Source organism: Tinamus guttatus, unplaced genomic scaffold (genome assembly GCF_059628265.1).
Source record: "Tinamus guttatus ecotype Peru unplaced genomic scaffold, ASM5962826v1 Tinamus_guttatus_pri_ptg000089l, whole genome shotgun sequence".
Taxonomy (NCBI): domain Eukaryota; kingdom Metazoa; phylum Chordata; class Aves; order Tinamiformes; family Tinamidae; genus Tinamus; species Tinamus guttatus.
In genome coordinates, this window is record NW_028288623.1 from 1,223,101 (window position 1) to 1,236,981 (window position 13,881).

A 13,881-nucleotide genomic window follows, 5' to 3' on the forward strand; every position below is an offset into this window, starting at 1 on the left:
GGGGTTTACACACCCACAGCAGAGAGAAAAGTCAGGTTCGTATTTTCCTTGTTATCACTGAGTGTACGTTCTTTACTTTCAAGGAAAGTAAGCCGCAGAAAGTATATATCACAATCACTCCTTGCCCACATAAAATTGCCAGGTACCTGGGTATATCCTTAGTGCTTAGAGAGATCTCAACAAGTGTCTGTGCTTGCCATATTTCTATAATCTCCCCATACATAAGCAACCTTTGTGGTTGCTGTAAATTATCCACATGTACTAATTTAGGTCTCCTTTTCCATAGGCAGCCTGTAGTGTGACCAAGTTTGGGGGAGGAAAGGCAGTGACGAGAGAAGATGAGGAGAGGGACTGCAGCTGCATCTTCCTCTGAGTCTGTTCCTGTCAGGATAATAACCAGCAGGCTGCAGGGAGTTGTTTCTAAGATCCTGTCATGACTTTGCACCCTGGAAACTTGTTTGACACACTTGGGAGGTCCACCCCATGCAGCAGTGGGCCATCAAGGCTTGGGAGGAGCTGCTGCCCTTCGGAGATGCTCCCATGATACCAGAGGACTCTCTAGGCTTAGCCCACCCTGCTAAGGCTACAGGCTACAGGCAGCCACTGGCATCTTCCAAGGTCAGCATGGGCCTGTTTCACCATAGCGTGACTACGTGCTGGGCTGCAGAAGTGTACAATACGGGATAGTAGAAAATGGATGACACTGTTTTTTATTAAGAGCTCCCATGCTACTGGGAATTAGCTCTTCTCCCTAAAAGGTTTTCTGTGCCTGATGTTCATGCCCTCTTTAGGAGGACGTGCTCTGGCTGATAATTCAAGAGAGCCTGGTCATTCAGGAAGCCATTCTATGTCATACAAAGATCTCCAAAATGGATGTAGTATATAGGCTACTTTGCATTTAGGATGAGAAAACTGTATAAGAGTTAAGAATTGATAAGACAGAATGAGTGCTGAATGATGCTCCCAGGCCTTTCCCCACTCAGCACCTTTTTTAATCCATGTTCCACCACTGCCCACTGAATAGGCCAAGTGGTGATCCAGGGCTGGTTCTGGGGGTGGGAAAGAGAAAACAAGGCGCATCACCTCCACTACAGATCGTCTCTGTCAGCAGGCCTTAAGCACAATGCTGAAAAAAATTGCCAGTTACTAGCACTAAGATGGATTTTCATCTTGCTCAGATGTTGTTGACTTTCTGATGCTGAGTGTCCTGCCAGTTATTTTGCACCTGAGCTTTCAGGAGGGACAGAGCAATCTCCACAGAGAAAAGAAGACTGCTGAGACTCTGCCCAATAACTCCAACTACTGGTACTGCAAAGGAGGATGATGCTGAGCATTCCCTCGCGTCTTTCCACTCATTTCTAAGCCAGTTCATTGTAGATATGTGATCTGCTGCACATACACCTCCTGCCAACCGTGTGGAGGAGCATGCAGCAAGAGGACATGAAGCAAGGCTAGACCTGAGCTGACCCGGCTTCCTGGGCTTGGGCTTTGCTCCCACTCCTGCCCCTGAAGCCCCATCTCGTGCTGCCAGAGTCACAACAGCTGCTTTGTAGCCTCCCTGTGCCACCCACACTGTCGCCACCTCCGCACCCACTACCAAGGCAAGTCCTTACCCCCTCGGGATCCTGGGGGACAAGTGCCCCTCTTTGTGGCAGTGTCTCCTGCTGCCCTGAGCAACTAGCTGATCTGGGGTGATTCTTGGCTCCTTTCCCGCCAGCTCAGTGCCCTGGGATAAGCTGCCAAGCTGGCAGGTGAGGTCTGCATTTTTTACAGCCCTTTCTTCATTTCTGCCTTGGGTGAGCTCAGTCAGGGGCCATTAGTCTTTCCCACCTGGCACATTTTGTAACCCATGTTGCCCACAGGGCTAGGTCGCATCATGGCCCTGCTGTTGATGCCAGTAAGTTACTCTCCCTGGTTGAAGTAAGCAGATACATCAGGAGTGAGGGAGGCAAGGTCCTGAGCTGGCCCACTGGCCCATGGGCGCATCAGTTAACAGTGTCTTGCAAGAGTCACAAGACTGCAAAGGCCCAGGAGGTGCTAGGCCTGCAGTGCCAGCCTGGTGAGGTTTCCTCTCCGCTGAGAAACTCCTTCACATCCACAACAGCTCACACCCCGCCAGTCCGTCTGAGGGGGCTAGTCCCTCATGAAGATGGCTGCAGCCCCCACAGTTGGTCATGTGTGGGGTCATCCCTCTGCCCCTGTACAGCATAAGCTCCTCAGTGACAATGTCCCATTGTGTTCAGGACCCCATCGTGAGCCTGGGCTCTCAGGAGCATCAGCCCCTGAGGTCAGCCTGAGGAAGCTGCTGAAGCACTCCCAGGCTGGGGTGCCAATTCCCTGAAGTTTGCAGGTAGCAAAAACCTCTCATTTTCCATAGGGAGCCTGAAGCTTGACTGTGTTTGGGCCAAGAAAGGTAGTGACTGTAAGATAAGCTGAGGGATGGGGAGGGGGGCTGCTGCTGCACCTCCCTCTCAGTCTGTTCCTGTCAGGATAATAACCGGCAGCCTGCAGGGAGTTGTTCCTAAGACCCTGTCATGAGTTGACACTTGCCTTTGGGAAGTTTGCCAGAGCTTATCTGATGGGATGACAAGATGCACCCTGTGCAGCAGTGAGGCACCAGGCCTTAGGCTGAGCTGCTGTCCTTCAGAGATGCTCCTGCAATAGTAGGAGATTCGCCAGGCTTAGCCCACCCTGCTGCAGGCTCTGCCAGGACTGCAGCTATGGTTACAGGCTCCAGGCAGCCTCTGACGCCTCGCTGACAGAGCGTGGGCCCTCCCCTTGCATGTGTGTGAGAAGCAGTATTTGTAGAAGCCCCAGCCCTAGTGCGGCTGCTGGGAAGGCAAGAAGCAGTTGGACCATGTGGCGCATCGCTCCCCACTCCCTGCGCTTGGTGCGTGTCCGGTGCCGGCAGAAGCAGCTGTCTCAGCCCAGCCCTGGCTCCCTATGCTGCCACCCTGCATGGACCTCTGGGGCAGCCACTGCCCATGGATTGTCCTCCATGGCGCCCGCCGTGCGCTTCTCGCCAGCCGCCCGCAGCCTCTTCGACGAGCCGCTGGGCATCGCCATGCGGGGCCTGGGCCCGCGGCAGCCGGTCACGCTGCGCGCGTCCGTGCAGGATGAGGCGGGTGAGCGCTTCGAGGCGACTGCCCGCTACGAGGCCGAGGAGAGTGGCGAGCTGGACCTCAGCCGCAGCCCCGCGCTGCCGGGCGGCAGCTTCTGCGGCCTCGAGCCCATGGGGCTGCTCTGGGCCCTGCAGCCGCAGAAGCCCTTCTGGTGCATGGTGAAGCGGGACGTGCAGACCCCACTGCGCCTGCTGGTTGAGGTGTTTGAGGGCCATGGGCCACCACTGGGGCAGCTCCTGGCCGAGGCCCAGCACGAGCGGATATTCTTGCAGGATGGAGTGCAGCGAGTTCCAGTGCGTGAGGGGAGGATCCGCGCGACGCTTTTCCTGCCTCCTGGTGAGTACTAGCCTGGCCATGCTGCTTTTCCCAGGAGTAAGATGTTTTGCCAGTGAAAGCTCCAGCTCTTCCTTGACCTCCATCAAAAGTAGTCCATGAATTTGCCTGTCTCTCCCTTCCTATTTACCTGGCTGTTCAGGTCCCAGGGCAGGGCCACAGAAGCTGGCAAAGAAGTAACTCTTAATGTCCAGAGTCTGAGCTTAAAAACATGGGGAACTTTGCGGCAAGGGAAAATGCATGTGCCTGGAGGGCCTCTGGGAACAAGAAGCTAAGGAGAGGGGGCTGGAGACCTCTCGGCTATGCAGTCCTGAACCTGGCCCCAAGCCCAGAGACCCTATATGAAAAAAACCTGAGCTGTTCTAATCACTGGGGAGGTTTGGGAGATCTTCCCTATCACCCTGTCACAGCAACAGATCACATGTTTTACCATGTTTGGAACCACGGGTTGGAGTTTATCACCCACAAACATTGGTCTATGCAAAGGGGGAGGCAGAGACACATTCTAGTAACAGTCTTAGGGAAAACGGATTTCCATTAGGAAAAGACAAATATTGAATTGCTGCTGGAAAGGATTTCCACTCTGCACTGTGGTATGAGACTTGCCCGAGACCCTGCCAAGCTACCTTACGTACTGGACAGCTCAACAGACATGTCTTTGCCAGGGTGCACAGGTATGGCTGGTTTTACACGCTCTAGATACGTTTCACTGTGCTCAAATTGTCTTGCATCGAGTTGTCCCACTCAGGATTTTCCATCCCTGGGAGCGTTCTCTGCACAGTCATCTCTACAGGTCCCGATTCAGAAGATGTTGGGATTGGATATCACTCAGCAATTCACCAAAAGATCATTGAAATGTGGAAAGCCCCAAGGAAAGTACTTTTGCTGTTACACTGTCCCACCTCCCCCGAGCACCCCCACAGCCTAACTCAGTGGTATGTCCTTTTCTGTGCCTCTTCAGCGTAAGCCCCACAGACCTTCTGCACTCAACTAAGCCATAACTCACAGACAACTGAACTGCTGGCCTCTGTGGTACGCAGCCGTTGCCTTGAATGGTCATGGTCTTTGGAGAGGCAGTGGAGCTACTGTTGCCTGTGTGCTCAGGCAGGTGCCCCCTCCTGGCAGTAGCAGGAAGAAGAGCTCAGCACCCCTTTGGATGGCTGGGCTCTCCCCAGCCCAACCTGGAAACTGCAAGCAGACACTGGGCACTCTCCCTCCTCCTCAACCCCAGGCAGCAAGTTCCCATCTACCACCTGTAGCTTATTTGAGAATGTGTGGGTCTCCACTTTCCAGGGCCAGAGTTCATGTCGGGGGCACACAATGAAAGGCATTCCTAAAGGTGGAAGGGATGAGCTTTCCCAGGCCAGAGACTCTCCTGAAGCCAGGGGGAGCTGGGTCTCATCTACTTCCCAACATGGCCAGGGGCACCTTCTTTGGTCTGAAGCTTATGAAGCTCTTCCTTGTGGGCCCTGCAGCCCACAAACACTTCAGGCTACAGGACTGCAACATGCAGAGCCCTTTCTCTCTTAGCCTAATGTCTTTGAGGTCCATGATTTCCTCCTCCCCTGGCACTGGGAGCACATGAACTGTGCTTTCTGCAGGATCAGGGAACGAGGATCTTGGGGCAAGAAGGAAAGATCTGGGCAGTGGTCTTCCCATCACCCACAGAGTCACTAGTGCTCTTGTGGGAAGAATTCGAGGTTGATTAGAGATGTGATTGCTGAAGACATCAAGTGCTGGCTGAGTCAACCCCATGCATCATTCTTCCATAGGTCCCAAGGGTTCAGCAGGCGAGCACAAATACATACAGGCAGCTATTTGAACAGTACTACATCTATTAAGCCATGCTACATTGAAGATCTTAAATAGTTCTTGTCAGCTGCTTATGGAAAGAAGAGAACTTGGGATGTCACTTTCACCAAACTATATCTGCCAATTAGCTTCAAACACAATGCTGAAATTCTGCCGGATCCCAGCACAAATAAAGATTCGCATCTTACCCAGCAGGTTTTGTTGCTGAGTCTTTCTTCATCTGCAACACACTCTTGTATTTTCACCTGCCAACATAATATAGCTGAGTGACTGGTCATGTCCCTTCCCCAAGATAAGCTCTTCTGCAGTTCCTGATGTGTACCTGGTTTGGTGCATTCTAAACAGGGGAAATGTTTGAAGGGGTCATTGCAGGCAACACTGCTCTTGCTCTTGTCTACTGCAGGAGAAGCACCCTTTCCAGGAATCATCGACATACATGGACTTGAAGGAGGTCTTTTTGAACACAGAGCCAGCCTGCTGGCCAGCCATGGCTTTGCCACATTGGCCCTGGCATATTACCACTATGAGGATCTGCCCCAGAATCCAGCTGAACTCCATCTGGAATATTTTGAAGAAGCTGTGAACTACATGTTGCAGCATCCACAGGTAGGAGCACCTTGAGCTCCAAGGAGTAGTTTCTTCTCCAAACTGCCCCTCACTTTATCTCTATGATTCCCTATTATTCCAGGGAGCGGTTTGTCTGTGGGAGGTATCTACAGCTCATCTAGCACTAAAAAAAAAAAAGATCCTTGCCATCCTCTGCTTTACAATGTTGTACAAATGCTCAGCGCTATAGAAGGTCTCCTCCAGTAATATTTAGCTGATGTGCTTTCCAGCTCAGTAATGATGGGGATTTCTTCCTCTTCACCAGGTGAAGAAACCAAGGCTTGGCTTGCTCGGCTACTCCAAAGGAGGAGAACTGTGTCTCGCCATGGCTGCTTTCCTGAAGAATATCACAGCCGTTGCTTCCATCAATAGTCCAGTGGTTGTTACAGCTATTCCTCTCTGTTACAAGGATAAAATCATCCCCCCCATGCCCATTCATGAAGAGCGTGTCACAGTCAATCAATCTAATGTTTTTGATTGCTCTGATGTCTTTGATGACCCCTTCCAAGTCCCTGGCCACCAAAGCCTGATTCCAGTGGAGAACATTGAGGCAAATTTACTGTTCATCACTGGACAAGATGATAATTTGATTAAGAGTGAACATTTTGCTATTGAAACCTGCAAACGCTTGCAGGCTCAAGGGAAGAATAATTTTCAGATTCTCTCCTACCCTGGCACAGGACATTACTTTGACCCTCCATTTTTCCCTCTAAATGCTATAGGAAGACACCCCGTTCTTCTCAAGCGGACAATCCTGGGTGGGGAGCTCAAGGCCTTTTCTAAAGCACAGGTTCAAGCTTGGCCAAAAATACAGGCTTTTTTCAACAAATATTTAAATGAAAAGTAACATGCAAGAAACACGCAGCTTTGAATAACCTGATGTAACAGGTCCTTCATATTTATGACATTAAATCCTGCTCACAGCTGTGCTCATACAACCCCTATATCTTTCATGTCTTTGCACACTGCTGTCTCAGAAGAACTGCGTTTGCACTTTCCTTTTTCTCAAAAACCTCTTTGCAAAAGAAAGGCATGGCAAATACATTTTCATTCGCTCCTGGTCAAGCAGATCATATGAAAAGTATTCAGTTATGATGCCCACCTGTTTTATGATCTTTTAATCATACTAATCATCATCGTACAGTTGATACTTTGAGAAACTCTTCCATCTACATGCATATGCTACCTTCAGTATGTGTCTTCTGAAAACTTCCTCCCCTATTCACTTTCAGGAGTCTGTTGTTGCCACACTAAGGAGAACTGGAATCATGTTTGCTGAGATGCAGGAACTATCCATTTGGGCATGTCAGGACTGGGACGATGGGGGCTCTCTGCTTAAGTGCTCTCAGGCTGCTGGGAATTGGTCTTTCCCCTGATTGCTGGGCTTCTGTGGTCTTCTGTGCCTTGTTTCTGGCTCCCCTTCAGAAGAAAGAGCTCTATCTGGTGGATACTTCTGGCCCTAAGATGCTTTGTTCTTGCAATAACTCATTCTGCCAAATTTATAGTCGTGTGATCTTCTCCCACACAAGCTGGTATCTTTTCTGCTCTGGGACTGGGGCAACAATTTTAAATGAAGAGAGAATCAATTTGAATTCATGAAGTATTCTGTTGTGTTTTCGTTAGAAGCAGACATCTTTGCATCTGGGCCACTCTCCCCTCAGCTTGGATGCTGGGTTGCTCAGTTAGGGAGAGGAGACTAGAGAAGACTCTGACATGGGACCTTGGCACCTTCACACCTCCTCTGCTCTTGGACCATCAAGGGTACAGCAGAAGGGATGTTGTTTTAGACTCCAGGTCCTTTCCCCTTGGACCTCTTCCAAGGTACAATCAAGCTTGTGTCCAGATGCAGCCTGTGTGCTGAGGAGTCCCATATTCAGGAGCAGGTGATGTTTCCACACATTGAGGGCTAGACAGGAGACAACACACTCACATGAGACAACGCATTCATATGCCTGATGACCAGGCTACGTGACTGCCAGAGTGGGGCAGAAGCTGGCAGAGATATGACCTGCCATACACACACCTCCTGCCACTCGTGTGGAGGAGCATGCAGCAAGAGGACATGAAGCAAGCCCAGACCTGGGATGTCCTGGCATCCTCCCACCTCAGTTGGGCTTAGGCTTTGCTCCCGCTCCTGCCCCTGAAGTCCCACCTCGCGCTGCCGGCATCGCAGCAGCCACTTTGTAGCCTCGCTGCTGACTGGCAGCAGTCCCTTGCCCCAGGTGTCTCCACCTCTGCACCCACCACCATGGGCTCTGGCCAAGCCTCGTGGTGCCCGTGAGGCTCTCCGGTGCCTTTGACACGTATCTCCAAACGTGTCTCCCACAGCCCCAGGGATTTCACCACGTTCACCCTGGCTGCCTCATCCTGAGCAGGAGCATCTCCAGCTGCTGAGCTGCAGGAAGCCGGCCACACCACACGGTGCCAGGACTGGGATGAGGCGCCACACGGTGTCAAGGCCGCGACACGACCCGGGGGCAGGCCGGTCCGGGCCGTGCCGGCTGCGGGGAGTCAGCTCGTCCCCGTGGCCGGGCAGCTCCCTCGCCTCCGCCCCGCGATTCCACCTCCCTCCCGAGGGCAGCCCTGGCCAAGGGTCTCGGCAGCCGCCTCACGGCTTCGCTGCGCGTCGGGCCCAGCGCACGGGGCGGCACCACGGGAGCGCGCGCAGACACAGGCTCCCTGCGCTGTCCGCGCCCCGGCCGTGACGGATGCGGGCGACGCGGAGCAGCGGGGCCGGGCCACGGCGAGGGGCGGCGCGGGGGCTGCTCCGGCTCCGGGCGCGCCGCGCGGACGGAAGCGGCGCCGCGGCCATGTGGCAGCTCGCTGCCCGCCTGCCGCGCTGCGCGGGCGGCCTCTGCCGCCGCCGGCGGCTGCTCGCGGGCTGGCAGCGCCGCCTCTCTGCCACTGCGCCCGCCGTGCGCTTCTCGCCAGCCGCCCGCAGCCTCTTCGACGAGCCGCTGGGCATCGCCGTGCGGGGCCTGGGCCCGCGGCAGCCGGTCACGCTGCGCGCGTCCGTGCAGGATGAGGCGGGTGAGCGCTTCGAGGCGACTGCCCGCTACGAGGCGGAGGAGAGTGGCGAGCTGGACCTCAGCCGCAGCCCCGCGCTGCCGGGCGGCAGCTTCTGTGGCCTCGAGCCCATGGGGCTGCTCTGGGCCCTGCAGCCGCAGACGCCCTTCAAGCGGCTCGTGAAGCGGGACGTGCAGACCCCGCTGCACCTGCTGGTCGAGGTGTTTGAGGGTCACGGGCCGCCACTGGGGCAGCTCGTGGCCGAGGCCCAGCACGAGTGGGTCTTCCTGCAGGAGGGTGCGCAGCGAGTCCCGGTGCGCGAGGGGAGGATCCGCGCGACGCTTTTCCTGCCTCCTGGTGAGTAGCGGAAGCCGCACCGGGCCCTTCTCTGCGTGCACCTCTCACAGGGCTGTACATGACTCAGTGGCCGACTGCACCCCTGTGAGCCCCACCGAAGCCCTCCCGGGTTTTGGTGACTCCTCCCGGAGCTGGGAGCCAGGATTCGGGAGCCGGCACGGCCTCCCTCCTCCACACGCTGCCTCTGTTTTTGCCGCACTGGCTTGTGTTCCCGGTGCTGGTGTAAAGGGAAGATATTGGTGTTCGGCCTGGTGCGCAGCAAAGGGCCACGGCTCTTTCTGGCGAGGCAGCAATGCGGGCTCTTGCTTCACAGGGCAGGGGGCTGTTCTGCCCCCAGCAAGTAACTTCATACTTCTCCATGTAGAACTTTGTGACACATTTGTTGGCCTTGTCCCGAGTTCATCGAGGTCCCACTGGATTGCAGCCCTGCTATTTCTTGTGCAGGTGATCTCTTTAATTTAGGATTGTGTGCAGATTTGGCAAGGATGCCCTTTGTGCTGCCAACCAGGCTGTTGAGAAAGCTGTTGGATCAGTATGTCCCACACTAACAGACCCAGGGATAATCCACTTGCTCCTGCCGCCAGCTGAACATGAAACCATCAGTGACTACCCTTTGAGCTTCCCAAGTCAGGTGTTGTTGTGTCACCTTTCGCCTCTTTCACTCTTTTCCAGGAGGGTAAGCTGAGTAAGGTAAAGGTGAAGTTTATTCTCCAAAAGTCTAGAGTTAGTCTGGAGTATAGCTCTGCTGCTCCCCTTTCCAGCCTTCCCCAGATCCAGAACTTGGTCATTTTGTAGTTGCTGCAGCCGAAGCTGCCTTCTGCTGCCACATTTGCCCCCAGTTCTCCACTATTTCTGTCATATAAGGCTTTGTATAGGCTTGACCTGCAGTATTTTTGCTAGGAAATTGTCACTGACAGGGTCTGTGAATTCCCAGCTTGCCTGGCAAAAGCTTTGTTGACCCCTTAGCAGTGATCCAGACCTTTGCTAGTAGTTTTTTTGGAAGCTTAATCTCCTGTCTGCTCCTGGTGGGGTTGTCTGTAACAGCCCCCCAACACATATCTCACCCTCTCCAGGCACGTGCCTGGTTTCACGATGGAGCTCTGTGCACGCAAGGAGCTGCTCTGCGCAGCACATCTCTCGCTCTTTGTCTTTGCCTGTCCCCGCACTTCTCCAGCAGCACCTCCACAGCCTGTAACTGCAGACACAGCTGCCGTCTCAGACAGCATCCCCGACCCCGGCTGCTGAGCAGGGCTGTGGGCGTCTGGTTCCCCTTGCCTGCTGGACAAGCTGTTCTGTGCAGTAGTGCGCAGAGACCTGAGGAAAGTCTCACCCCTCTTCAGAACAGGAATGGGAAAGTCTCCCTCGTGGCCTTCTCCTTTCCATACTTTCTTATCAGTTCTTCCTTTTGATTTCTGGACTTTAGTCTCTGCTACCTAATGAACCTACTTTCAAACTTTAAAGCTTCCCTTGCCAGGTTAGCAAGCTTGGTTGCAAAAATTTTTTCCATTAAGTGGGAAGAAAACTAGCCATAGTACATTTATACTGAAACTGAGAAGCTGGGACAATCAGAAGACGGGATTTTTGGATCAATCTTCTGGAGTGTGCAATGGGGAGAAATCTACTGGGTATTTTTAAAGGGAGCTCAATAAATTTTCAGGATGAATTGGATACCTAGATGTGACCGCCATGGGATCCCTTCCCTAGATCGTTAGCTGGCTTGCTATTTGGTGCTGTCTTGGTTAATTTTGAAGCAATTCAGCCACTTACTGAAAATTGTCAGTGAGCTTGGGACCCTTAGTTCCAGGTCTGCTACTGCTGTTTATTTTTCTCCTTTAAAAAGAGACACATTGCTGACCTACGAATTTGAGCTATGGATGAAAAAAAAATGAATTAATGTGTTGTTATGTGGTCTCTTGCAGGAGATGGCCCCTTTCCAGGAATTATTGATCTATATGGAGTAGGAGGTGGGCTCCCTGAATACAGGGCATGCCTGCTAGCCAACCATGGCTTTGCTGTGCTGGCTCTTGCCTATTACGGCTACGAAGATCTTCCCAAAAATATGGCAGAATTCCACCTGGAATATTTTGAAGAAGCCAAAGACTTTTTGTTGCAGCACAAACAGGTCAGGTTGTTCATTGGCATCCTCCCATTACAGGCAACTCTGATCAGGTCCTGTCAGACTGCAGATGGGGCAGAGCTGCTGTGCTTAAAATTGCATCTCTTTGTCAAGCTGGCTTAAATAGTTTGCTTCGTATCTTTTACTGCCATCATAATGATTTTCTAGCAGTTCCTCCAGTTTTTCCTTTGAACTGGCTCGGTCACGTAGTAACATCTGGAGGGTCATATATTGGTAATTTCTGTTCCATTCACTCTATGTCTTCACTAGGGAACTGGTTGCCTTGGGGCTTATCCAACTTTTAACGGGATTTGGAGTTTTTGCTTTGCAGAAGGCCCTTGAGAACTAAATGCCGTTCTCAGCTGTGCAACACAAGATAAACCTCAGATGCTTGGCTCAAAGAAGTCCGTCAGCTGTCGTTTCTTGCTGTGTGTTGGATAGGCTGCTATAGTCAGCCCAAATGTTGGTATTTGGGGAATGGGGTTTCTAGTAGCCGGTTGTGAGTTCAGGGGCCTTTTAAATCTGCTCGTTTTGTGAGAGAGCCCTGCTGTGCTCTGCGTCTGCTTCTAAACAGCTGTGCTACGATAACTCGGGCTATACAAGGAGAGCTCACCTTTAAACTAAATACCATTCCCAGCCTTGGAAAGAGGAGCACTGTGAGGCTTGGACTGCCGTTCATTCACCCTTGCCCTAACTTGTGGTGCTACCCGTCTGTCTAAAAACTCCTGAAACTTGCTTTTATTACCCTCTTTTTTTTTTCTTCCTTCCTGTGATGAGCACTCCAGCCTCTCATTAATGCTTCTACTAATCTCTCACACCATGTCCTTTACGTGTTGTAAAGTTGCAGCCATATTTTATAATTTCCCTCTTTCCATGCTTCAGAGTTGGTGGATTTGAAGCATGGTATGCTGGTGATAAGGTATCAAAGGTATGACATTTTGGTGCTATCTCAGAGCCTCTAATCCTGAGGACATTGGAGCAACTATGATATTAACTAACTTTCTTCTAGTGGCCTTAGAGGATTTCAGCCACCTGTAAAATCATTTAGCATTCCTATTCTGGTTAATTTGCCCATGGAAAAGAAAAGGAAATAACTTTGTAAGGTCTTACAGTTGACTTAAAAGAGGTTTTTAATGGGTTACTTTTTTAAGATACATTTTAATGAGTAAGCTACCTCAAAACACTTCCTTTTCAATGTGAGTGCACCAAAGATCATAGAATCATAGAATGCTTAAGGTTGGAAGGGACCTCTTGAGGTCATCTAGACCAACCCGCCTGCACAGATAATGAAGAAATGAGAGAGGGGCTGATACCCCCACGTGTTCTGCCACCACATGTTAGGGTGCCTAAGCCTAATAAGTGAATCAACAACAGTATTTGAATACAAAAAATATCTTAGGATATCCTAACTAAATGAGTTCATTACTGAATATGAACATTTTCCACTGAAAGAAAGCATTGGATGCACTGAGAGCACTCCCTTCTCTCCACTTTCCTGAGCTGCCTCATAAGCCAAGTGAATCTATCACTGCCTGCCTGCATATTTTTCTTGTAGAAAGCTTTATAGAGCTGTTTGCTGCGTATGCTTCAGCACTGAGCTGGTGGCTTTGTGAGGATGCTACTGCAGTCTCAGAAGGGCTTATGACCATAAACCAAGCCCAGGGCTGTACCAGGATCGCCCTGATGCAGGTCCTGTGCCTAGGACATTAGGGGCCTATACCTGCAGTGAGGACAGAGGATGCTGTTAACACAGCAACGCTTTAAATTGTTTGATTTTTGTGGTTTGTCCTTCTCTCCCCTCCAGGTTAAAGGTCCAGGAATCGGGTTGCTGGGGATCTCCAAAGGAGGCGACCTGTGTGTCTCCATGGCCTCCTACCTCAAGGACATCACGGCCACCGCCCTCATCAATGGCTCGGTGGCAAATGTGGCCGGCGTGCTGCGCTACAAGGATGTCGCCATCCCACCCCTCGGCTTCGACATCGAACGCATCACAGTCAACAAGGACGGGATCGTAGACATCTATGACCTCCTGGACAACCCACTAGAAGGGCCGAGCAGCCAGAGCTTTATCCCCCTGGAGAAGGCGGAGTGTCACTTCCTGTTCATTGTTGGCCAGGAGGATCGCAACTGGAAAAGCGACTTCTTTGCGGTCGAGGGGAGCAAACGTCTGCAAGCTCACGGGAAGGAGAAGCCCCAGATAATCCGTTACCCTGGGACAGGGCACTACATCGAACCACCCTTCTTCCCCATGTGCCCCGCTTCTGTGCACAAGCTGGTCGGCAAGCCGGTGTTGTGGGGGGGGGAGCCCAAGGCGCACTTCGAGGCGCAGGTGGACGCGTGGCAGCAGATCCAAGCCTTTTTCCACAAGCACCTCTCCGGCACACCGCCCAAGGCATCCGATAGGCTGTGATGCATGTTAGCTTGTTCTGCAGACAAAGGTGACGGTGTTTCGCGTTTGTTTTGTTGGATTGCTGAGTGGGAACAAGGAGTAAGTGCAGATAAGCTCAGTGAGGTGCCCGGGGAGCAGTG

General features: G+C 52.2%; 2 protein-coding genes across 2 annotated transcripts; both read left to right on the plus strand.

Moving 5' to 3' along the window:
- Positions 1–2,959: 2,959 nt before the first annotated feature.
- On the plus strand, positions 2,960–6,720 carry LOC104578704 (acyl-coenzyme A thioesterase 1-like). The gene is made up of 3 exons (XM_010226268.2): positions 2,960–3,458; positions 5,671–5,873; positions 6,139–6,720. Exons 1-3 carry the CDS (start codon positions 2,999–3,001, stop codon positions 6,718–6,720), a joined length of 1,245 nt encoding a protein of 414 aa, XP_010224570.2. The 5' UTR covers positions 2,960–2,998.
- A 1,963-nt stretch (positions 6,721–8,683) lies between these two features.
- LOC104578703 (acyl-coenzyme A thioesterase 1-like) lies at positions 8,684–13,763 on the plus strand. The gene is made up of 3 exons (XM_010226267.2): positions 8,684–9,236; positions 11,156–11,358; positions 13,157–13,763. Exons 1-3 carry the CDS (start codon positions 8,684–8,686, stop codon positions 13,760–13,762), a joined length of 1,362 nt encoding a protein of 453 aa, XP_010224569.2. The 3' UTR covers position 13,763.
- The last annotated feature ends 118 nt before the right edge of the window (positions 13,764–13,881 follow it).

What these genes read in the sequence shown, in the direction of transcription:
- LOC104578704 (XM_010226268.2), top strand. Translation starts at nt 2,999, where the DNA reads ATGGCGCCCGCCGTGCGCTTCTCGCCAGCCGCCCGCAGCCTCTTCGAC. An exon ending in GACGCTTTTCCTGCCTCCTG is followed by an intron (nt 3,459 to 5,670) that starts GTGAGTACTAGC and finishes TGTCTACTGCAG; the next exon opens with GAGAAGCACCCTTTCCAGGA. An exon ending in ACATGTTGCAGCATCCACAG is followed by an intron (nt 5,874 to 6,138) that starts GTAGGAGCACCT and finishes CCTCTTCACCAG; the next exon opens with GTGAAGAAACCAAGGCTTGG.
- LOC104578703 (XM_010226267.2), top strand. Translation starts at nt 8,684, where the DNA reads ATGTGGCAGCTCGCTGCCCGCCTGCCGCGCTGCGCGGGCGGCCTCTGC. An exon ending in GACGCTTTTCCTGCCTCCTG is followed by an intron (nt 9,237 to 11,155) that starts GTGAGTAGCGGA and finishes GGTCTCTTGCAG; the next exon opens with GAGATGGCCCCTTTCCAGGA. An exon ending in TTTTGTTGCAGCACAAACAG is followed by an intron (nt 11,359 to 13,156) that starts GTCAGGTTGTTC and finishes TCTCCCCTCCAG; the next exon opens with GTTAAAGGTCCAGGAATCGG.